The 24,817-nt window shown below is 32.1% G+C and overlaps 2 protein-coding genes and 2 pseudogenes across 4 annotated transcripts; 2 read left to right on the top strand and 2 right to left on the bottom strand.

The window, feature by feature from the left end:
- Nucleotides 1–6,534: 6,534 nt before the first annotated feature.
- Nucleotides 6,535–8,494, bottom strand: LOC115720198 (uncharacterized; annotated as a pseudogene).
- Nucleotides 8,495–9,650: 1,156 nt separating this feature from the next.
- On the bottom strand, nucleotides 9,651–10,034 carry LOC133032125 (glutathione S-transferase T3-like). The gene has a single exon (XM_061105969.1). It carries the CDS (start codon nucleotides 10,032–10,034, stop codon nucleotides 9,651–9,653), a length of 384 nt encoding a protein of 127 aa, XP_060961952.1.
- Nucleotides 10,035–11,259: 1,225 nt separating this feature from the next.
- Nucleotides 11,260–21,322, top strand: LOC115710561 (uncharacterized). Of its 3 annotated transcripts, XM_061107289.1 has the most exons (17): nucleotides 11,260–11,497; nucleotides 11,839–12,240; nucleotides 12,337–12,422; nucleotides 12,741–12,895; nucleotides 16,502–16,566; nucleotides 16,666–16,860; nucleotides 16,952–17,003; nucleotides 17,194–17,439; nucleotides 17,538–17,671; nucleotides 18,203–18,392; nucleotides 18,504–18,563; nucleotides 18,668–18,919; nucleotides 19,301–19,559; nucleotides 19,639–19,663; nucleotides 19,758–19,844; nucleotides 20,321–20,371; nucleotides 20,528–20,573. In XM_061107289.1, the coding sequence occupies exons 2-16, from the start codon at nucleotides 12,065–12,067 to the stop codon at nucleotides 20,349–20,351; spliced, it is 2,013 nt and encodes a 670-aa protein (XP_060963272.1). In that variant the 5' UTR covers nucleotides 11,260–11,497; nucleotides 11,839–12,064; the 3' UTR covers nucleotides 20,352–20,371; nucleotides 20,528–20,573. The 3 variants fall into 3 exon arrangements, with proteins under 3 accessions (XP_060963272.1, XP_030494789.2, XP_030494784.2); XM_030638929.2 differs by having other exon boundaries at nucleotides 11,270–11,746; nucleotides 19,639–19,844; nucleotides 20,528–21,322; XM_030638924.2 differs by having other exon boundaries at nucleotides 11,270–11,497; nucleotides 19,639–19,844; nucleotides 20,528–21,322.
- Nucleotides 17,714–17,896, top strand: LOC115703328 (U2 spliceosomal RNA; annotated as a pseudogene).
- Nucleotides 21,323–24,817: the final 3,495 nt, after the last annotated feature.

Here is a 24,817-nt window from a genome sequence, read left to right on the forward strand (position 1 = left end):
CAATATTGACCAAAAGTGAATTGGTTTTTAAAACAGAAAACAACATTTTGTTGTTTTCAAAATTTTTGTTTTTTGTAACTTTGTTTTCTAAAAACTGTTTTTAAAAAACAAGACCAAACAAGCCAAATTGTTTTTAAAAACAATTTTCTGTTTTTAAAAACAAAAAACAATTTTTTAGTTATGATGCCAAACATGCACTTAATAACCAATTTCCAAAATTCCTCAACTTAATTTATAATAGGAAATTCAAAAATATTCAAATCTAAGTTGATTTGATAGATTTAACTAAATCTCAACTTAAATAGGAATATTTAATGAAATTATAAAATTAAGATTCAGAAAGAATTTATATGGTTATAATTCCATATTTAATTAAAACAAGAAAAATACATATAGCTTTCTAGAATATGATTATTCAAACTATGTTTTTCTTAAATTAATTTCAAGGAACAATGAAATTAATTATGTTGCTAATCAATCTTTTATTAGGTCAAACTAATATAATTAACCTATCACAGTTATCCAAATCAGGCAAATGGGCCTTCACAATTGGGGTTGTTCATGTGAGGGGGAGCTGGGTCCAGTATGTCGCACCCACTTCTAAGGCTCCCAACTCTCACACAAGGCCCAAAAGAGAGGAATTTAACCTTACAATGAATAACTGTTATTAATTGAATAGGCTCACAACTAAATGAGCCTAAATAAAATCTATCAGTTATGATATTTTATTTAGCAACAACCACCTATATGTATCTATAATAGAAATTAAACATATAGGCTCACACAGGCATACACATTTGGATGGATCCTATCATGTTGCTAAGTCATACATAGATGAAAGAAGTTTGTAAAAATTACCTGTTACAAATTATTTACATGATCTATCGTCAATTGAACCTTTGGTTAAAACTAGATCATCTGATCTATTATCAAGTTAACCAAGGCAATTTAGATCAAGCAATAATAGGTTTTAGAAAACTTACAAACAATCTAAAACACATACTCCTGCAACAAGGTTAGATTTGGATAGTTGGATGTAGGATTTATTTAATTTTAATCATTTATTTCGAAAAATAAAAATAAAATTAAACCTACCATTTTGAAAAATTAGGTTTTGGGTAACCTAAATGTCATTTCAAAATAAATTGCTAACTTTCCTTTTAAATTTCATGTTATTTAATAAATTAAAAAATAAAATAGAAAATGGTAAATACATACCCTTTTCTTGTTTTACAATTTAATTTAATTAAAAAATAACAAAATTTAAAAGTTAACAAAAAATACCTTATTTCCTCTTTTAAAAATTATCATGATTATTGTGATCTTATTTTAATTAAGGTCAAGTTACCAAAAAAAAAATTAATATCTGACCTTAAAAAAATAAAATAATCAAATTTTAAAGGAAATAAGAAAAAGGTAAGCAAAACTTGATTTTTTTTCCTATTTTCAAAATCAAATTACACTAATATCTAAAATTAATTTTAAAAATTAAAATTAATTTATTTCTGATAATTAGATTTGAAATTTGAAAAACAAAAATCAATATACAAAACTACACAAAAAATCGGAATTTAATTCCATGAAATAGCATGAAAAATCGAAAAAATTGGAAAATTGGATGAACTGTACGGATGGCATGCTGTGCATGGCCATCCGCGCGCGGATCTGGGTGCATGACCGAGAGATCACGGCGCAGGGAGGCTGAAAGCAGCCCTTCCGCGCGCGTGATCATGTTGCTTGTCACCCCGATTTTTCCAGTTTTCAAAAATTCATAACTAATTCAAATTAAATCGAAATCGAGTTCTGTAAAAAGGTAAATTGCTTAGAATTTTCCAAACTATCCAAAAAAAATAATTACAGAATAAAAACAGTAACCATTTTTCCCAGAATTCACAAACAACATTCAAACATCAATATGACACTCAAAGCAACATGATACCATCCAAAAAACAAGCAAATCGTTTTAAGTCCAAATTTCTTGCAAGCAAATCAATTACCATGGCTCTGGTGCCAGTTGTTGGAAGTTATTTTACCAGGAACTTAGATCTACTCACAAGTATGTTGATTTAACAACCTAAATATGAACTTCTAAAACGATATGAAATTAAACACATAAGAGTATCAGAAATCTTACAGTGATTGCAGCGAAATATATATGTCTCCTCCCACTCAGATCTCTAACCCTTGATTCCTTTCTGTAGCAGAGTATAATCAAGATCTGAGCCCGAAAGTCCTTCTTTGTTGTCTCTGAAATCTACACAGCCTTCCTCACTATGATTGAGGTATTACTTGATGTGTGTGGCACTACTCTAGCACTCATACATTTCGAAACAGTGAAGGTATAGAGAGAGAGAGGGTGGCGGCTCAGAGAGAATTTTCTGAGAGAAAATTCTTTCAGAATAATGCTGTGAAAAGCTTGTACACAGTTGTGTTAAACTCTGAAGCCTTTGCCTTCTATTTATAGAAGACCACCAAGGGCTATGATTGACATTTTGAACTGAGAAAATCAAGGGGAAAAGGAAGGTAAAGGGGCCGGCCTAGGCAATGTGGAAACAAGGCTTGCCTCTTTTCCAACTTTCCTTTTCCTACACTTGATAGTTTCCCTTTTTGTGAAATGTTGCCAATTCCATTGTTCAACCATATTAATGATAAATCTAATTACTTAATAATTAAAAATAATTATCAAATAATATATTATCATTTATTTTATTAATAATGAAACTAATTAAAGTTTCCTAATTAATAAATATGCCCTTCAAAATCTCTATTTACTGTTTTGCCCTTAATGAGTGCTAAATTCTCAAACTGACAAGTCTATCTTGAGAATTTTTAATTGATTAATTAAAATTAATTAAATGAGTCCTACAAGTAATATCATCTCAACTAGTGAGGGGACCATGGGTCTATATATCCGAGCTTCCAATAAGCAGATCTTGAATTTACCACTTAAATTCACTGACTTATTAATTCTTCGTTGAATCCACACATAGAACTCAGAATTGCACTCTCAGTATATAGAATGCTCTATATGTTCCACCATATAGACACATTATTAGTTATCCATTGTTATAATCCTAATGTGATCAATGATCCTCTATATGGATGATCTACACTGTAAAGGGACTTAGATTACCGTAACACCCTACAATGTATTTTATCCTTAAAACACTTAACCCTGTATAAATGATATTTCAACTAAGTGAAATGAGTACTCAATCATTTATCTCGTTTGGTTAAGCTCGAAGGAAATCACCCTTTGCTTACTATTCGCCAGATAGAAGCTATAGATTCCATATTTATGTTAGCGCTCCCACTCAATCGTACTACCGTGTTCCCAAAATGTATGTATTGCCCAGACTAAAGTTTTAGGCTTAACTAACAAATCAAAGAACACGAATAACACTCTTGAAATTAAGCCTAACCATATCAGGATTTAGATCATGTGATCTAGGATTAACTTCTGATATTGAATTGAATAGATGTTTACGGTAAGTTTCAAAATCTAATTCAAAGTTCAATATCGGTCCATTCCAATGCATACTCCATGCATCCAACCTGAGCTTTACTTTAACCTATGTTCTGGAAAGAACATAACATTTCTCCAAATGTAAGTAAACTCTGTTGTAGATTGTCATATCAGTGAAACCCAGTGTTCTGATAAATCTAGGAATACTTTATTCACATAGTCATGTTTATTTTCCACTGTGTTGACAACACAATAAACATGTTCAAGTATGTGAAAGGGGTTTGGATGAATTTATAAATCAAATAGACAAGCAATTGATTAAGTGAACCAAAACATACACAAGTGAATGAAAAATTACTTCTGTTACTTTATTGATATAGAATAATCTGGATTACATTGAAACAGAGTTTTATATAGGGCATAAAACCCAACACCAACTTCTTTTTAGTTTCAGCAAGTTCTTTAGCCATTCGAATGACTTTAGGATCTGGTTCATAATAATACTCCTCTTCTTTGTCTTTTCTATCATCATTAGGATCATTGTCCTTAGGAACATCTTTTGGATCTTTTGGGTCATCTTCATTAATCTCTCTCCTCTCACTGTCTCTGTCTCTAAGTTTTATTTTTGTCTTTCAGATCTCAGAACGAAGAACAAGAGATTTGGTTCTAAAAAATGAAGATTTTCTATAGGTATAAAGATTTTCTACTATTAATATTTATTTTTATAATTTCTTTTGTTGATATGGGATCTTGATTTGTCTTTGATGTGTTGTGTTCAATTGCTTGTAATTTCTAATCTTGAGGTTTTCACTTGAGTTTGAGGATAATCTCTGGTCATTCTCTTTATTCTCTTATGTATTTCTCTTAGGGTTGGCACTTCGTGTTATTGTGTCATGTTTATGTCGACACATTTATGATACGACACGATTAAGGTAAACACAAACACGATATGTTTATTAAATGTGTCAAAACCTTAAACACAAACATGACATGTTTATTAAACGTGTCGAAACCTCAAACACGAACACGACACAATTAATTAGTAGGTCACACGACTCGATAACACGATTATCATTATAAATACGAAAATTGAGTTTTTTATATAATATATGAAAAGTAATTCGTGTTATCGTGAATTATGACACGACATGATTACTAAACGTGTCAAAAACTTAATCACAAACACGACACAATTATTAAACATGTTAAAAACTCAAATACGAACATGATACGATTATTAAACGTGCCACCCAAATTTATTTATTTCGTGTTGTATTCGAGTTGTGTTGTCGTGTCGTGACCTATATTGCCAGTCCTAATTTCTCTTTTGTATGATCTCTCATTGATGGGTTTTCACTGTGGTGGACCTTGCTTCTACTACTGTTAATACATCTGCGAAGCTCAATAAAACTCCTTATTACTTAGTTTTAATATGAAACTGTATTGAAGTCTGCCCAACCAATTAATTTTCCATGGGTTTTAGTTTTGAATTTTTTTTAAAGTTGATTACGAGTCTTTAGAATCATTTCCAAGTATGGTTTTTATGATGACTAGATTTTTCTCATATAAATTGTTAGTTGTACTATCTGGCCATATTGGTTGTTTCTTGCTTAGCCTTATGTGGTGAGTTTATTTCCAAGGAAAAAATATCATAGTTTGGCAACAACTTGATTTAAGACTTTTTACCAAGCTTGGATATGGTGATATCTATGTTAAATCTCTTGTTACATCAAAGAAAAAAGTCTTTATTGCTCATCAAGATAGTAAAATAGTATGGAGGGCGTCTAGGAGATCCGAGAATATTTTAAGCTTGTGGACACACTTCCAACAACAAAAGATTATTTTGGGAAATTCATGAGACAGAAAAATTATGTACAAACTAGAAGTAACTATAAGAAATTATGAATTGAACATGCTGATAATATATCTTGTTTGGCAATCTGTAATGGGTTGATTTATTCAAGTTCATTGGATAAGACTTTGAAGGTTTTGAGGGTATATGATTTGAAGTGATTAGAGTCAATTAAAGCACATGATGATGCTATAAAATCATCATACCCAGTTTACTTCTATTTTGTTGTGTGTGAAAACTATAGCCTAATTATTATTTATAAATTTTGTGATTGCTCAGGTGAATTTCCAAAGGCAGGCAAACACCTGACAAGTCTCTCTAACAGGCGCTGAGGACATAGGCCGACAGCCAAGACGCCAATGTGATGGTAGCCTTAACGAAAATGGTTTGGTGACTGACTGCCTGAGTGGGGAGAACAAAAGTCACGTCTTGTTCAATGACTTTATGGTTAGAAAATTCAAAATAACTTTAGACTGCGAAAGATATCTAAGCAAAGAAATCAGTATTTGGAACAATTAATTTCTCTCTATGGGAATGATTCAGTGGAAGAGCAAATGCAGCTTGGGTGTGTTTATTCAAAGCACTTCTCACCAAGTATTTGGATCTCAGAACATTGAATTACGAAAGGACATGTGAAATTCATCAACTCTAACTCTTTTCATATAGGTCATTGTTTTTGTTATGTAAAGAATCATGTGTTTTTGTTTAGGATATTTATTTTTTATTTGTATTTTTAATTCTCTTCATTATGATATTTTGGAGATGGTGAGGATGACGGTCTTTCCAGATTGGTTGGTTTAAGGGATGGAGCAAGAAATTTGCATTATGCTTCATACTTTTTTTTTAAGATACATTATCCTTCATACTTAGATGTGATTGAACTGCTTTTGCTTTATTTTTTATTTAAATAAATAAAAAAAATAAAAATTCATGTTTTTTGTTTTTAAAATTGATAAATAAAAGTAGTTGTAGAATACACTTTTATTTATTATTTCTAAAATTAAAAAACAAAAATAATTACAAAACACATTTTTATTTTTCAAAAACAAACTTTAAAAAATAAAAATACTCTTTCTTTGTCATTATAAAATTAAAAAATAAATTTTTTTACTAAACATCACTTAGAACATCTCCAATGGTAGCATCCTTTAAGGATGCTAAAAATCTCCATATCATCTAAAAATATAATATTTTATTTTATTTCTCTTTCACATTATTTTTGACACTATTACTTTTAAAAACACTCCAATGGTATAGCACTCTTCAAAAATGCTATAACTATGATCTCACATATTATTATTTAATATATTACTTTTTTAATTATAAATACATTATCACACTAAATTTAAAGAAATTATATATTAATATAAATATGCATAACATAAAATTTAAATTTCTTAACTATAAGAAAAAAAAAATACACTAACTTTTAAAATAACAAAATTATAATTAAACAATCTAATATAAAATTAAGATAAACTAAATTAAAAATAACTCATTAAATAACATAATTAATAAATATTATAATATAATTAAAAAGTACTAATTAAAATAATTTTTAAATTTAGACCATATGTGCTCCACTAAGTCTGCCTGAAGATTGCGATGAATATTTCTATCGCGAATTTGAGCATTTATTTGAAGCATCGCCGAAAAATTAGAAATGGGTCCATGTGATACTTCAACTATTGGAGTGTCGGCGGGGCCTTCATCATAATTAAAATCTGAAATACCCTTATATGTATCTCTTTCATCCTCGACAATAATATTGTGTAATATGATGCAAGCATACATAATATCTTTGAGAACATCTCTTTGCCAGAAACGCCCAGGACCACGTACAATGGCAAAGCGAGATTGAAGTACCCCAAATGCTCGCTCAACATCTTTGCGCACAGCTTCTTGACATCGTGCAAATAATTTTCTTTTCTCCCCTTGAGGTAATGGGATAGTCTTAACAAATGTAGCCCACTCTGGATAGATACCATCTGCTAAATAATAACCCTTGTTATATTGTGTACCATTTACCATAAACTCAAAAGTGGGAGCTTCCCCTTGCAAGATGTTAGTTAATAAGGATGATTGATTTAACACGTTGAAATCATTATTGGAACCTGGAACACCAAAAAATGCATGCCAAATCCAGAGATCTTGTGATGCAACTGCCTCAAGCATGATTGTTAGGGTACCATGATCACCACGTGTAAATTGGCCTTTCCATGAAACTGGGCAATTTTTCTATTCCCAGTGCATACAGTCAATGCTTCCTAACATACCTCGAAAACCTCGAACCTCTCCCATTTGAAGTAAGCGACGAATATCATCAACATTGGGTCTTCTCAAATATTCGGTCCCAAAAATCTCATTCACTCCCCGAACAAAATTCACTAGGCAATCAATAGCAGTAGTTTCACCAATTCGAACATACTCATCAACGTAATCGGCAGGCGCTCCGTACGCCAACATTCGCATAGCAGCAGTGCACTTCTGTAGTGGAGACAACCCTCTTTTACCGGTTGCGTCAAACCTCATTTGGAAATAACTTGAATGACTTTCTAGAGCTTGTACTATGCATAGGAAAACGTGCTTACACATTCTAAATCTTCTTCGAAATTGATATTCTGTATAGACCGGATGATCAGAAAAGTAGTCATCAAACAAAAGTTGGTGTCCTTCTTCACGACTCTTGTCTATGTGATTTCTCTTTCGTCCTTGCCTTGTAGAGCTACTTCTAGCTAAGAATTCATTGTAATATTTTTCATCGGAATCGTCAATTAATTCTGAAATTAAGATATCATCCAAACTCATATTTTCGTACGGATTTGGAGAATTTAGTGAATCCATGATAAAACTTAAAGTAGATTAAATTTGATAAATATAATAAGTAGGTTATATTTGGGCACAGCTTTACTACTTCCAATCTCCTAACTAAGGGTCTTACCACCAACATCGCTTCTTCCTTCAACGCAACGGCGAATTCAATACATAAGTATAAGGTTGATAAATATAAGTAGATTATAGTGAAAAATTGATTAAAATGGGGACTAAAATCTGATATTTATAGATGTTAAAATGTTAAATTGCTCAACTAATTTAGAAGTAATTAAAATTGTAAGTGCTCAACTAACCTAATTAAATTTACAAGTACCCAACTAACTTAATAATTAAAAGTTAGGTGTCTACTTCCTAACTAACTACTACAATCCTATATAAAATAAAATGTATGAAAAAACATCAAAAAAAAGTGATTACCAATAATTTTTTTTGGCTCTCTTTAATTACCAATGCCTCTACCATTGGATAATTAGAACTTTTTTCTATGCCTTCACATTGATATTGATGATATTATCAAAAGAATTCAATCTCATAAAACAACAAATTTTCATATCATTAAAAAGAGAAATCAATTAAGACCAAAACTTAATCACATCTATTTATATTACATTATTTATCTATTACCTATTATAAAAGAGTGAAGTTTGGTGTTGAAATTTGGGTCAAATAATTTTGTCTTTTGTTAATTAAACTTTTTGTCTTTTTGTTTGGTTTCTTAATTTATTTCAAGTTTTTTAGAGAGTATGTTTCTTTTTCTTTTTTAATTATATTTGGCATGCATGCCATATTTGTTATAAATTTTAAATTAAACTTCTAAATATGAATGTATAGATAGGTCTTTTATAAATGATATTATTGGCATTGAGTAATGATAAATAATAATAGATATTGTTGGCAACCATTAGAAATTTTTAAATATAGAAAATTTAAGTTACACTAGTTTAAAATAAAATTAAAAATATTAACTAAATAAAATAATAAATATTAATAAAAATAGTACAAATACATAACATTACAACTTTAAAATATTAGTCTTAATATGACTACATAGATTTTCATGATCTTTTTTTTGTTCCGCCGTCATGTGTGATGTGTCCATGACGAGATAATCCATATATTTTATCATCATATTATGTTCCGTCTCTTTTTCTTTTATCGCCACCAATTTTTCTAAAGCAACTGTTTTCCGTGCATTAACATCTATAAATGCAGTATGTGTTTCTTTTTTTTTTTTCCTTTCCCTTCCGCTTAGCCGCCTTTTGGCCAGTAGGGCACACTTCATGAACTTCATGCTCACTCATTTCCGCATTGGACGATGAAGTATATGCCCCTAATTCGGAGAGCTTTGTTCTCTTACCACCTTCTTGTGGTTGAAAAGGTTGTATTCCATTTCAGCTCATCCTTTAGCAATCTCCAGCAGGGTACATACAAAAAATTAGAATTGTTATTTTCATATTTATACATTTCATGCGCAATTTCAGTAATTTGCTCTTCAGACTAACCACTATGATGTGCTTGTTGTACTCGTTTATAACACCCATTGAAACGCGTCACCTTTTGATTCATCTTGCCCCAATGATCTTTGCATTGTTTTCCAGTTCTTCGTTCTTCACCTTTGTGGTTGGTATTGAAGTATTCTGCGATTCGATCCAAAAATTTAGCAGAAGTTTGGTCATTTCCTACCACAACATCCTTAGATGTATTAAGCCGTCCACTTATTAAAAGTATATTTGCTTCTTTGCTCCACTTGAGTTTACTTCTCTGGCTTGGTAGATTTTCATTGTCTATAACCACATTTTCCAGCCCTATATGATGGGTTTCAGATGCTGATGCCGATGCCGATGAAGTTTCAACATTCAAATCAATTGTACTCTTTTCCATATTTGATCTATGAAAGCCATATGGTAGTGAATTTCGTAGTGTGAATAATGGAGTATGTTGAGAAGTCTCAAAAGAGTTAAAATTTTGGTGAGGGAATGAAGATATGGGAAAATTTTGACTGAGTTGAGAATACTGAAAATTTGGATTGCGGGAATTAGTATGTGGAGAATTTGAAATTTTTTGGTTAAATTGAGAATACAATAAATTTGGATTTTGGGAGTTGGTATATGAAAATTTTTGAGAATTTTAGGAGTTTTGTGAATCTATTATTTGGTAAGAAAAAAAAAAAGTAGCATGAATTGTAAAAGAAGAGTATGTGAAATTATTTAGAAGATGAATTTGTGTTAAAAATGTAAAATGATTAGTGACTATTTATAAAGAAATAAAATAATAAAAAATTAAATTTAAAACGATAAAATTACTGTTGCTCAATTCTTGTTTTTTTTTTTGAAATCTAACATAATTCAATGCAAATTTTTCTAATATATTAATATTTTATATATATATTTAATTATTCAATTTTAATTAAAATATTATATAATCGTTTTTTTTTGAAACAGTACAACACATTTTTATAATATTTTATTATTATATATAACAAGTTAAAAATATAACAGTATTATTGTATATGTAAATTATTTGGTTATAATTAAAAATTTTTATATGTTTCTTCATTTTTAACAACAACAAATTTTTAGTTTTAATTTTTTATTAAAAAATTATGATAGTATTGATGCTACTGTATAGTATCCCCACAATTTTTAGAATGTTATTCTTTCTACTCCAATAGTATAACATCTAAACATTTTACCACATCATTTATCTACTTAAGTAAGTATTTTCTTTTTTTTTACCATTAGAGTTGCTCTTAAAATAATAAATTTTTTCACTATTTTTCTTTGAGAGATCCGTCATTTTTTTTTTTTAATTTTCAAGAAAAAAATGATTAATTTTGTCATTATTATTTTGTCACGTGGCTCTCATGATATATGTTTGTTTGTTTTTCTTTTTTTTTTTTAATTTTTTTTTTATTTTATTTTTTTATTTTTTAACGAAATTATGTGTATGTTAGATTTTAATAGAAGCCTCATTTCAAAAAAAAAAAAAAAAAAAAAAAAAAATAGAAGACAAATGAATTGGGGTGATTTGAAACATTTTAGAAACACGAGGATATAATTGCATAAAAAAAAATAAGTTAAGGGCCAAGTAACAAACTACGATTAACTTAGGGGCAATACACACACCTCCTTGAAGGACATTGATCACAATCATCGGCGTTAGAGAGGAGGACAACGTTGTAATTGAGCACCAAACAAGGAAATTCAACGTTGTCGAAAGATTTTTGTCCCAAATGGCTTCTCCACTAATCAATCGCTCTCGCAAAACCAAACCCTAGCTCCACCTCTCTCTCTCTCTCTCTCTCTCCCTCTCTCTCCCTCTCCACTGCGCCAGATCTTCTCACGGTACCTTCGTGTTTTACTTCCTACATTTACAGTCCTTGCATATTTGTGTATCTTTTTGTTTTGTTGACATCTTGTTCGATCAATTTCCCTTTGCCACCTAGCTTTATTGAATGTCATTTTCAGACCAGAAAAAGAAATTTATTACTTTTTTTCGTAATAAATATGTTCTGGACATAAAATGGTAATGGGGTAGTGATTGAAGCTCCTGTATTGAATTCGTGTATGGTGGCAGTGATTCTAAGTGTTAATGTAATCCTTATTGTTTTTATTATGAATATTGTTTATATGTTTTCACTTCGGAAGCTGAGGCTAAATTGTATGATTTGTGTCTGGTTTTGCAGCTGCACAAAGCTCTTGTGCCCCCTTGGAAAGTTAAATTGTTGAGGTGGAAAGTGTAATTACATTACAGAGAGAGAGAGAGAGTGAGTGAGTGAAAGAAAGAGACTTTACAACTATTCAGTGAGGCTTGTGAAAGGATAGGTTGAATTGGGCTGGAAATGGGATTGGGAATTGACATTGACTGAAAACGAAGGGAGGGATGCAAGTTTATTTGATAGTTAATTACGTATGTTTCGGCGTCTTGGATGGTGGGTTGGTCTAAATTATAGAAGCTGGTCAGGAAAGAGGTTGGCAGATGCCCAGCCTCACCCGGCGAAGATTAAGCCTGTGGCTATGTTTGACACGGTACAGGAGATTGCTGTTTATATTCATAGGTTTCACAATCTCGACCTTTTTCAACAAGGGTAAGTGCTTATCGAGTATTTCTTTCATTTACTATCAAAATGATATTCTTAATATGTATCTGTAACTTTGTTTAACATGATTTTCTGTTGTTGTAGCTGGTATCAACTCAAGATTACCATGCGATGGGAGAACAGCGAGTATAATTCTGTGGGTACTCCAGCAAGAGTTGTCCAATATGAAGGTATGACTAGAACTTGGGACGTCTTCTATGTGAGACAATGGTAATACTACTAGGCTATGCAACTAGATATTGGACAAAGAAATCAGACTAAGATAATTACAACAATAGAGCTCTAATTATTATCTAAGTTAGCAAACAAAAAACACATTAAATTCTGGTAGCGAAATAGAAGAATTTCATGATACTGTTAGTATATATGAAATAATCATCTTTATGATAGAAATCTGCCAATGAGAAGAAGAAAAGAAATGTCAAACTAAGGCTGTGTCTTAAAGTTGTTTTGCTGTCCCCTAATGTTATTTTTTATCTATATTCCAGCTCCAGATATAGGTGCTGATGACGTATATGGAGTGTGGATGATTGATGATACAGACAATAGCTTTTCAACACAGCCTTTCCGGATAAAATATGCAAGGCAGGATGTGTTGCTATCAGTTATGATATCGTTCAATTTATCTCTTGGCAAAACTGAGGTAATTGTCTGCGTTAAACACAAACTATACTGCTATAACAATGTAAACATGTTGTAATTCATCATTGATATTTAAGTTGTACAGCATGTCAGAAAATGAATGTGACTTAGCCTGCCACTTTTATTAGGAAAATGATAATACACAATATTTCATTCTTTCATAAAGGCATTTCTGCTTATGCAAGTCCATTTGTATGGTTTGTACTAAGTAGATATGCCTCGTACCTTGCATTAACATTTTGAAATACGTAGTGTGTGGTTTTATTGCTTAAAGCCTAACAAGACTTCGTATGAGATTAGGTCTAAAATTAATGATGTTTTAAGAAATGGTTTGATGTGCCCCATACATCCCTTTTAGTCAACCTAGCAATAATATGAACAATAACAATAGCCAAATGCAAAGAAATTAGAAACATGAGTGTTTATTGGAATTAACTGGGAAAAGGTAAAACTCTGCACCCCAGGTATTCAAGAGGCTTGGTGCTCTCGATGCGATGAACCAACTTAATTCATGCATACCTCACTCTTCTAACAAAAGGCCTATATATTCAGTCACAAGGCCAACCACTCAAAGACCAAACCACCCATCCTTTTTCAATTAGCTTGCTGTCCCAAAACTACCCTTGTGCAGTGTTCAAAATTGCATTTGTTAGGTGCACCTCACTTTGAGGTGGAACCTTTACGCACTATGGCATGTGCCTTCATATGCAACAAAGAGGCATACGTCTTCATATGTAGCAATGAGGCGTATGCCTCACATTGGTGATGCACCTTTGATCTGACTGATGCCTGAAAATGATCAAGGCATGGGCCTTAGAAAAAAAAAGAAGAAAAATCGTATTGGACTTTTGAATGCTCAAAAGGCCAAAACTAATGTTATTTTAGTTTTTCAGCTTAAGTAACTTAAGCCCATTGGTTAAATAACTGAAAAAAGTCCAATATAACTCAACAAATTTAAAAAGTTCCAATAAATAGCTGTCATTTGCTTCCCCTCCCTCCTCCCTCAATTTTGATTTTAAAACTCCAGAGAACACAAAAAAAATTGTCAAGCATGTAGTGTTCTTCTCGAGCTGTTGGTTGAAGCTTCTTCTTCTTTCTTGCAAGCTAAAGCTTCATTTCATAGTAGAAGGAGAGTTCAACTTTATTTTAGTTTTGAGTTTTATGAGACACTTTATGGTATGTTTGAGTTTTATGAGACTTTTCATAGTATGTTTGAGCTTTATAAGAGATATTATTCATCCTTAATATTTTTAGGTGCTTTAAAAATATTTTTTCAATTAAATATTTGAGGCTTACGCCTTACCTCACAAATAATAATAATAATAATAATAATAATAAATAAAAAGAAAGAATAACTTCTCAAGGCTTAAAAGCGTTATTTTAAACGTTGTCGTGCTGTAGGTCCTTTACCCTCCTCACACATATGAATTGTATGAGAGGCCTAATAATACCCTCTAATATATTTCACCTTGTCCTTGAGGTGAAAATCTAGAAAATGACTTTGAATGGCATCAAAATTCTCCCAAGTCGCTTCAAAAAGAGGCAGGTCCTTCCATTTAATTAAAACTTCGAAGGTGCGTTAACTGCCATGCCGAACCTCTAAGACTTCAACAGGTTCCACTTGCAGCTCTATATTACCAGTATGTTGAGGAGGTAAAGTTGGAGAAGAATTTGCTACCGTGGGCAGCTCGGAGTTGTGACATATGACACACCAGATAAACCACAAAGGAGGTAGGAAATTCAAAATGAGATGTTACTGCCCTAATGCGACGCAACATCTTAAAAGGGCCATTAAAGCGAGTAGCTAATTTCTCATTTTCTGGACGACCAAAGACTTCTGATGATAGGGGTATAACTTCAAAAACACATGGTCCTAACTTGAAGCTCCACATGATAACGCGAAACATCAGCTGTTGCCTTCATCTTTTGCTGTGCTTGGAGCGAATTCATCTTAAGATCATCAAGGAAAGAGTCGCGCTCCTCCAGCCATTGATCCTCAGCGACCATAGAGGTATGTAGACCTCACTGAGTAAAGGACAAGAGTGGGTGTATTGCGATTATACAACACCTGGAAAGGAGTATACACCCCAAGGAATAAAGAGAACTATTGTTACCAATACAACACCTGGAAAGGAGTATACACCCCAAGGAAGAAAGAAAACTATTGTTACCAATACTCCGCCCGTGGCAGCCATTTTGTCCAAACTTGTGGCTTCTCCAAAGCAAAATAATGTAAATAAGTTTCTAAGTAATGATTGACTACCCCAGTTTGGCCATCAATCTTAGGATGATAGGTGTTGCTATGTCGTAACTCCATACCTTGGAGATGGAACAACTCCACCTAAAAATGACTAAGAAACACCTTATCACGGTCAAAATTGATGGGGTGTGGGATGGCATGTAGTTTCACCACATGCTTGTGGAAGGCTTCAACATCTACCTTGGCATTAAAAGGGCGCTTCAAAGGAATATAGTGTTTGTACTTACTCAGCTAATCCACCACCACAAAAATGACTCTATCAAGTTAAGGTAAGCCTTCAATAATATCCATTGTCAAATCCTCCCACACTTGATCGGGGAGCGTCAAGGGCTAGAGCAACCCCGTAGGAGGCATAACTTGATGTTTATTGCACTGGCAGATGTTGTAGTTACGCACAAACTCAAGTAACTGCCTTCTTCATTCCCTTTCAAAACACATCAACAACTATTGATTCTCCCACTTGAACCAATCAAAGCTGCCCCATCCAAACAAATAATACCAGAATCAAGTTTCTAGGTCGGTAAGAGTAGTTGGAGTTCGAAATAATGCTTTGCTCAATTGGTCTGCTTGTCGGGTCCTCACCCAAGAATATTGTAAGCTCAATCTTTTGAGGACAGAGTTCAAGTCGTCAATTGCTTTCCCCATCCGTCTAGAGTAGGCTTGCTCGGACATAGAGCAAGTCGGATTGGAAATTGCAAGGCTTAGTCAACAATTCTTTCAGGTGATCGAGTTTGGAATTGATGGCTGCAAGTCCTTTATGATTTATCCTGATTGCACATCTTCTCTTTCAACATGATCAATTCATCCTGAACAGTTTCGACTACCCTTTCCATTGATTCGACGTGGGATTCGATGTTTCTTTTAGGCATTCGCCAAAAAAATATATGCTCTCATACCAATTGATGTGCCCCATACACCCTTCTAAGTCAAGTCAGCAATAATATGAACAATAAGCCAAATGCAAATGCAAAGAAATCAGAAACCAGAGTGTTTATTTTTTGGAATTAACTGTGAAAAGATAAAACTCAACACCCTAGGTATTTGAGAGACTTGGTGCTTTCCAAGATGCAATGAACCAACGTAGTTCATGCATACCTCACTCTTCTAAAGAAAGGGCTATATATTCACTCACAAAACCAACCTCACAAAGACCAGACTGCCCATCATTTACAATTAGCTTGCTGTCCCAAAACTACCCCCGTACAGTAAGACCTTTACCTTTCACATAAGTGAATCGTATGGGAGGCCTATCATGATTTTACATTATGGTTTGTGATGTCTATTATGAATAACGAGAATGAGTAAAAAAGAACATTTGACAGTCTTGTATAATAAAATTGCTCTCAGGGTCCACCCATGTCAGCTGTAATTTTGAAGTTTGAGCTTATGTATGCACCCATATCGGAGACTGGGTGAGTTTTTTTTTTCCTTACTTAAGCTTTATTGTCCACACCTTGTGTGTTTTTTTTACCTCAATTTAGATCCTTAATTGTAATTTGAAAAACATGCAGGTCTAACTTGCAGGCTTCTCTAAGTGCTTGCTCTGCTGCAGTCCATGAATTTCGAATTCCTCCTAAAGCTCTTTTAGGTTTGCATTCATATTGCCCTGTTCATTTTGATGCACTACATGCTGTGCTCGTTGATGCAAGTGTACACATTAGTCTACTTAAAGGTGAATCATATATAGCTGCAGAAAAGCTTCCAAGGTTTGTGATCTTTTACCAGTTTTGGGAAGTCTAGATTATTTGCAGTGGCTTTTTGATATGTTGAAGTAACAGAGTTATTTAATTATTTCAGTGATTCTATTAGTACCACAGTTGCTGATGGTGAAAGTAATGGGTCAAACCAGGTAGGTTTTCACACATTGTTCCTCTATATAGTTTCCTAGTGACATCTTTTTGTCAAAATTTATTTATTATTAACTTATTTATCTTATGTGTTATTATTTTTTCTAAAGTTTGTTTACAAAAAATAAAAATAAAATAATTATAATAAATAAGTTCTTTCACCTAATTTGAAATATGTGGTTATTATATTAGGCACAGGGTCAGTTGGATACGACGGATTCAAAAGCTGTCATGCTTATCAAGTCATTAGTAGCTGCTCGTGACATTCTACTTGAAGAGTTACAAAGGTTCAGCAAAGCTGCCGATCAAGTTATTGATTTGGATGAGTTTATATCAAAAATGGATGATATAAAGCTTTCTGATTCTGTCTCTCAAGGAAATTTTTCTGTCATAAATGGAAAATTTTCTGGACAAGGCAAGCTACAAAATGTTTCTGAGGTCCTTACTTGTTTCACGCAGCAAGTCTTATTTTAGTCTTTGTTCGCCTTTCTAGTCATGGATTTTGTTGCTAAAATGCTTCTTTGTTTCTTGAGCAGAATGAGAATGGTACTTTAGACCTACAATGTGGTGAATCACTCCTCTCTTTGCCAAAGAGTGTTCTATTAAACACGCTTCATTTATTGGGCGATCAAGTGTTATATTTATGGAACACATTTTTGCAGTTCCACAGGTTTTATTTTTCTTCTCTTTTCCAAATGTGTTTTTAATTTTTATATCATTGGCGATTTAGTAGTTTTCACTTTTTTTCTTGTTCTTCATCTAGGCAGTCGCATAATGCAATCTCAAATTATTAAATTTATTTTTTGAGGGGGAAAGCCAATTCCAGTAGCTTGCTACTCGGGCTTTCAAGTGTCACCTAAGCTTTGCACTATCGCTTGGGCCTGGCGCACCTCATAAAAAAAAAGAAAAAATAAGTAGGACTAGAGTACAGAAACACACACACACAGAACACGTGTAATAATGTAATGTGAGCTCCAGTTTGTATGTATGCATATGCATGCATACATATTTTTATTAATGGGATGGCAATATATTCATTCAGTTATCAATTTATCATTAGAAACCTGATTCATTGACAGGTTTTTTGAGTTCATTTTAATCTTTTAATTATTCAGCTTCGTGTCAATAGTAGTATATGTAATGTGCTGAAAAGTGATTTGATCCTATGGTCTAATTGCTAAATCACCTGGTTTTGTTGCAGGTCCAATAAAACTAGGATATTGGAATATCTGCGTGATGGTTGGGCTAAAGATAGAAGGGCAGAATGGTCAATATGGATGGTATACTCTAAGGTTGAGATGCCTCATCATTTTTTAAATAGTGGTACAGATGATTCTTCTCCCCATAGTGTTCATAAAAGAGTATCAAGTATTTGGAAGCTCACTGATGATGTAAGTGATAGAAAGTGATAAAAGTTTTGTTGGTCATGCCATATTTTTAATCCGGGCAAGAATTAATTCTTCACTATGTTCTAATAAAATATTATTTTGTGCTCTGTACAGCCAGCCCAGACTGCTGCTATGCGTGCTGAGCGCCATCGGCGAAGTATTGCTCAAATGAAAGTGAGTCCTGTGGACCTGGCCACTCATGAAGTGACCTATTGCTCGTATCTTCTGTAAATTGTTATTATTTTATCTTTTTGTGAATGGAAATTTATTTAGTGCAGATTAATAATCGGTCAATCCAAGACATGTACATATTTGGAGATCCCTCTCGTATTCCTGTTCTTATTGTGGAGCGTGTCATGAATGCACCAACGCGTGCTACTAGTGAAAATTCTTACTTGAGACATTTGGATGTGATTAATTCACCTGCTTTACTTAGTGCACGTGGCTCTGAAGCTGTTAAGCTAACTGGCACTAACAAACCAAAGAATGGTCGTGTTTTAAAGGTGGTTGTATTCGTGCATGGGTTTCAGGCAAGTCTTGATGAACTGTTTTTAAATGTTTAGGATTTTATATGGATTGTTGGAAAGTTGCTGTGCCTGTTAGCTTTAATTATGTAATCGTAGTTGTGTGATATTAGAAGATTAGAAAGTTGGACCTTTGGCTTAGAAGATATATATAATGGACATTTCCTCTTGGAAAATACCAGCGGAATATTTCTAAGCTTTTTTTTCTTCAATTAAGTTTTTCAGTTTTGTAGGTCCAGTAATTATATATATAATATTCTCTTTTACAAGATTTTACTGTCAATTATTTTATGGACAGCAGAGAATACACTTTGCAATCATTGCATTATACTGGTTATTATCTTATTCCGCAAAATATTTTTTTTGTGTTTCAATCTAAAATCATAGGGCCATCATCTGGATTTAAGGCTTGTACGGAATCAATGGCTTTTGTTCGATCCCAAGATAGAGTGTCTTATGTCAGAGGTAAATGAAGACAAAACATCTGGAGACTTTAGAGAAATGGGACTAAGGCTGGCCCAGGAAGTGATTTCTTTCCTAAAGAAAAAAATGGATAAGGTTTCAAGACATGGGATCTTGACTGATATTAAGCTTAGCTTTGTTGGACATTCTATTGGAAATATCATTCTAAGAACGGCACTAGCAGGTACAAGTATGGTTTTCGAGTCATTCTTTTTCATGAATTTATACTTTGGCACTAGATATTTATGGTTGTCTTTTTGCAGAAAGCATAATGGAGCCATACCTAAGGTACCTGTATACATATGTCTCTATATCCGGTCCACACTTGGGGTATCTCTACAGTTCGAACTCTTTATTTAATTCTGGACTATGGCTTTTGAAGAAGTTCAAGGGCACCCGGTGCATTCACCAACTTACTTTCACGGATGATTCCGACATTCAGAATACATTCTTTTACAACCTGTCCAAGGTACTGAAGTTTTTCATGCCTTTTTCTGGTGTTGCTTGTTATGTGCATGGAACTATGAAATGTTTCACGAGATCTTGTCCATGTATGTTACTTTATTGACATGGAAAGTAGTATCTGAACCACTCCTAAGTTCTTTTCTTTCTTTCTTTCTCTCTCTCTCTCTCTTTTTTTTTTTTCGAAAACATTGTCAGATTTGGTGTCTGTCATGTCAAACTATTTATATTCATTCATTTCTTGAGCATGTTGCTCAACAAGCTATAGGCTGACTGGAAAACTTATATTTATTGGTTCAAGTTTTTTGAATTATTCATTTTTGTAAAAATCAAGCTAGCTGTAAATTTACATTTAATGCATTTTTTTCATTTACTCTAGGATTACTAGGTGACATTGTATTATATATACGCTGTGTATAATACTTAAAAAGTCCGAAAATAAAAAACATTTTCCCCTCATTTGCTTCAATTTTCTAATTGCAGCAAAAGACACTGGAGCACTTCAGGCATATAATCCTGCTATCTTCGCCACAGGTATTTCAATATTGATTATGTCATTTCCAGTAAAGATTTAATTACTGAAAATGGCCTTTCTTAGTTTGATTAATTAATTGTTTTTCACGTATCTATCTTACAATTTCTTTCATTTTTCCTCTGCTGATTTTAGTGCGCTATTTAATTGTGCTGTAGGACGGTTACGTACCATACCATTCTGCTAGAATTGATATGTGCCAGGCAGCTTCATGGGATCACTCAAAGAAAGGCAAAATATTTTTGGAGATGCTGAATGATTCTTTGGACCAAATTCGGGCTCCTTCACCAGAACAGAGAGTGTTTTTGCGTTGTGATGTCAACTTTGATACTTCTTCCTATGGGAAGAACTTAAACACCTTCATAGGACGAGCTGCTCATATAGAGTTTTTGGAATCTGACATTTTTGCAAGGTTTGTGTTGTGGTCTTTTCCGGAACTATTTCGGTAAAAGCTGCATGAACTGCTTTTGCAGTGATCCAGCTTTTCTGACCTGTTATCCATAGCGATCTTCCATCAGTCTAATTTTCTCTAACATAGTGGACAAGAAGACGGTGGTGTTTTATTATGTCCTTGCAGATGGATTAAGATGATGAGGAAAGGTGTGGGAGACATTGGCCATTGTAAATTATTAGCATGAAGCTAATTTCATGTAAGGAATTTTAGCTGAAAAGTTACACCAAGGCTCTGAAAAATGATAGTGTTGTGTAAATTAGTGTAGGTTTAGATAAAATTCCTTTTTTTTTTTTTGTGATAATGTCCATCTTCCAAGTACAGCTAGAAGCCGTAACAAGGAGTTGGACACTTGGAATACGTAGTGGTCCTGGTATAATAAACTTGGTAAATACTAGTTTAGTTTTTAGTTTTTCTTGATGGAGCCAAACAAAGAAAATTATTAGGGTTGCTCTCGATATAATTTCTGATAAGAGTATCGTTTTGAGATTTTCTTTGTCAAGTATTGTTTTTAGAGTTAAATTTTAGTTAATGCCCATTTTTATTTTACTTTATTAAAGGTTTTTTTTTAATCATTCGTTTTTTATTTCTTATACGTATTTATATAAATAAATTACTTCGTCATGTTAGTGATGAATTGATCCTACTGGATCTAATTTATACATTTTAATAGAGAAATGCTATAGGGTACTACTGGTATTTAGTATTCTATTACGTGTTAATATCGCTATTGGTGCAATTAAGTATTAGGTTTCATATAGTTAAATATAATAATTTTTATGGAATATTGTTAATTAATTGCAAGACGACAGGTTTAAAAGGTGCTAAGCATTACTGGTGCCTAATAGCAATGCTCATTTTAATATTATTGTATTTGTTTATATTAATGTCCATTGCGATAACAATAAAAATGGTTCAGTTAAAATCATGCAGATACAAATCACTTGGCAATTATTTTCCTGTGTTGTTGATAGTATTTTTTATCATCTTTAGGGTGTGTGGGTTTTTACCAAAACCAAGTCTTTTGTGTAAGAATGAACAAAAGGTGTTTGTGAGAGTTAAGTTTACTCTCAAAAAATTTATTGATGATAGTTCATCATTTTGGGAAGAGAGCAATTCTTTTTATGATGATGACCTCTCGGTTATACAAAGAACAAATGTGACAATCACTGTGTTGAGATTTATGAAAGTAAGCGATTAAATTTTAATGAAGAAAGATTTGTGTGCGAAAAATATTTAATTGATCCAAAATAGAACTACAAATTTTAAAAAAGGTTATTGTTTTGTTTTATAACTTTTAACTCGTAACGTTTAGTTTTGACACAACGTAGTTGTTCTTTGTAATCTTGAAAAATGTGACTATTTGGGCGATAACATTTAGTCGTTACTCGATTACGAAATTTCATATAGAATAACCAATCATATGCTGGCGAATATTATATCTATTTGAGCGACTTGATATGTTATTTTCACATAAAATGACATCAATCATACGTTAACAACTTTATTGTGACAATATTTAGTCGTTATAGAAGATTACGTTTTCCTTTGAAGAACAACATTAACGACGTTGGAAGTGCTAAAGGTAGATGTGCATAGTACGTTTGAAGTGCTCAAGGTAGACGTGCCTTGTAATCGCTTTCGCTTGCTAAGATAACAGTCTCCTAGATATTTTAGAAGGACTCGGATACAAAATGATCCTAAATTTAGAAACTAAGTTACTAAATGTACATTTTTAAAAAAAATTAAGAAAATGACCAAATATAATAAATTAGCTAATAAAAATTATAAAAATATATTTATTACATATTATTTTTTTTAAAAAAATATATATAATAATTAAATTAAGTTATATAATTTTTTAGTATTGCATATTATTATATTGTAACAAAAACAGATAAATATATTAGATCATTAAATATATACAACAATATTTGATATATCGTATCATTGAAAATTAATATACCGTAGTAATAAAATTATATAATGAAAAACTAAGTTTTTACAAATGCCAATAATAAATACAAAAATATAAAATTGTATACGTCTGCAGAAGCAAAATATAATTCTGTTACTGTAGAAGCCAGTTTTGCAGCGACAAAACAGAATAGACAGAATATAAAAATAATTGTAGAAAATTAAATCACTTGACATAAGAGATTTGTACGTGGTATCAGTGTTCTTTCGAACACTCCTAGTCCACGGGACCACACCCAGAGAATGAAATCAATTAATAAAGTACAACAATTACAAAGACAATTGACTTAAACAAGTTTAGACTCCCTCTAAATTATTGTCGCAATCTTTTGTATCGCACTTTATGAATCTGACTTCTGAAACACCTCCAAACAGCGAACTCCCTTCGTCTTTGAAGTGTGTGTGCTTACTTCCTCCCGAAGTAAGGCTTGAACAAGTCTTCTCCCGAAGACATCTCTCTTGTTCACTCAAGTTGTTCTAACAAACCCTAAGACAGAGTAAGAACAAATATGAAAAATCCTAGAACCTAGATGAACAACTACGTTCTCACAAAAATAACTCTCTTCACAAATGAGAAAAATGTAAAAAATGAAATCTAGAAGAGTTGATCTGAATGACTGCTCTCTAGGTTCTATTTATAGAACATAGAAACCCTAGAAACAGCCACAAAGACAAATCTACAGCTGTACAAAACTTTCCAAAGAAAAACTTGATTTGCAGCATCAGAAACAAATTTTGTCGCAGCAAATCAGACCAGAAAAGGAAACTTGCCAAAAACGAGTTCGATCTTGTATTGGGTCTTGATACCTGCCATAAACAGTGTGTATGATCTGATCTTATCAATACACAATCAAATTTATTAAGGAAAATAATAATAGTCAAAGTTTCCTTTAAAAAACCAACTTTCCATAAGAGAATTTTTTCTCTTACAAGAAGTTTCCATACAAGAAAAGTCCAGCTTAAAATCAATCTTTCCTAAGATAGAAAAGAGCAATAAAAACCGAATAATAAATGTGAAAAAATCAGTTATGAATGCAAATAAATCTCACCATAAAATAAAAAATATTTTGGCATCTAAATTGCCAAAAAAAGGACTTTGCATATAATACAAATAAATTATAACAATACTAAATTAATATTAAAATATATATAATGCTAACAAAATTATATATACTACTATTAAAATATGTATACATATCAAAAAATTTATATATAATAAAATAGAAACTTAATATCATCTTAAATAAATGATATACTATAGACAACAAAAACCATATACCATACAACAAAATATATATACTTACAATAAAAATAAAATAATATAATATTATTAAAAAATTATATATACCATATTAATAAAATTATATCACCTTTATATATAATAAAATAAAAACTAAATATGCATAATCTAAAATAAAATTATATACTATATAATAAAATTTATACACAATATAACAAAAAATGTACACCTTACAATAGAAATATATATATATAATAACAACAAATAAAAATAAAAATATATAGGATGCTAATAAAATTATATATCATGTCAATAAAGCCGTTATTGTATTTTAATACATAAAACATTTCATTACTAATTATGGAAAACAAGTACACAGCATATTTGGACATTCTACTAAAATGGGAGTTCGGGACCAAGCCTTCAATGTCGGACGATCATTTTAGTTTAGTGACTAAACCCCGTGAGTTAAGAACGAACAAATTTATAATTTTCCATTAAGCAATAAGGGACTAAATGTCCCACCTCATGCAAAAGGTGGGGTGGAGGGGAGTGGAGTCATGTGAGGCACATGATCCCACTTAACTTTTAATAAATAAATTTTTGGGAAATCACTTTTTATACATTTAGTTGTACTTTTTTTTTTTTAATTTAAGTTTTTTATTTTTTTCATATACTTACTTTTACATTATTTTTATTTTTATTTTTTATTTTTACATGGTTCTCAGTCAGTTTTCATTCTCCCTTTTATCAAAGAAAAAAACTTTCCATTCTCATATT

This window comes from Cannabis sativa, chromosome X, assembly GCF_029168945.1.
Source record: "Cannabis sativa cultivar Pink pepper isolate KNU-18-1 chromosome X, ASM2916894v1, whole genome shotgun sequence".
Taxonomy (NCBI): domain Eukaryota; kingdom Viridiplantae; phylum Streptophyta; class Magnoliopsida; order Rosales; family Cannabaceae; genus Cannabis; species Cannabis sativa.

Excerpts from the sequence above, each read along its gene's own strand:
- LOC133032125 (XM_061105969.1), bottom strand. The coding sequence starts at position 10,034 with ATGGAAAAGAGTACAATTGATTTGAATGTTGAAACTTCATCGGCATCG.
- LOC115710561 (XM_030638929.2), top strand. The coding sequence starts at position 12,065 with ATGTTTCGGCGTCTTGGATGGTGGGTTGGTCTAAATTATAGAAGCTGG. Across the intron at positions 17,440-17,537 it reads AGCTACAAAATGTTTCTGAG|AATGAGAATGGTACTTTAGA; the intron begins GTCCTTACTTGT and ends TTTCTTGAGCAG. Across the intron at positions 20,372-20,527 it reads TCCTGCTATCTTCGCCACAG|GACGGTTACGTACCATACCA; the intron begins GTATTTCAATAT and ends ATTGTGCTGTAG.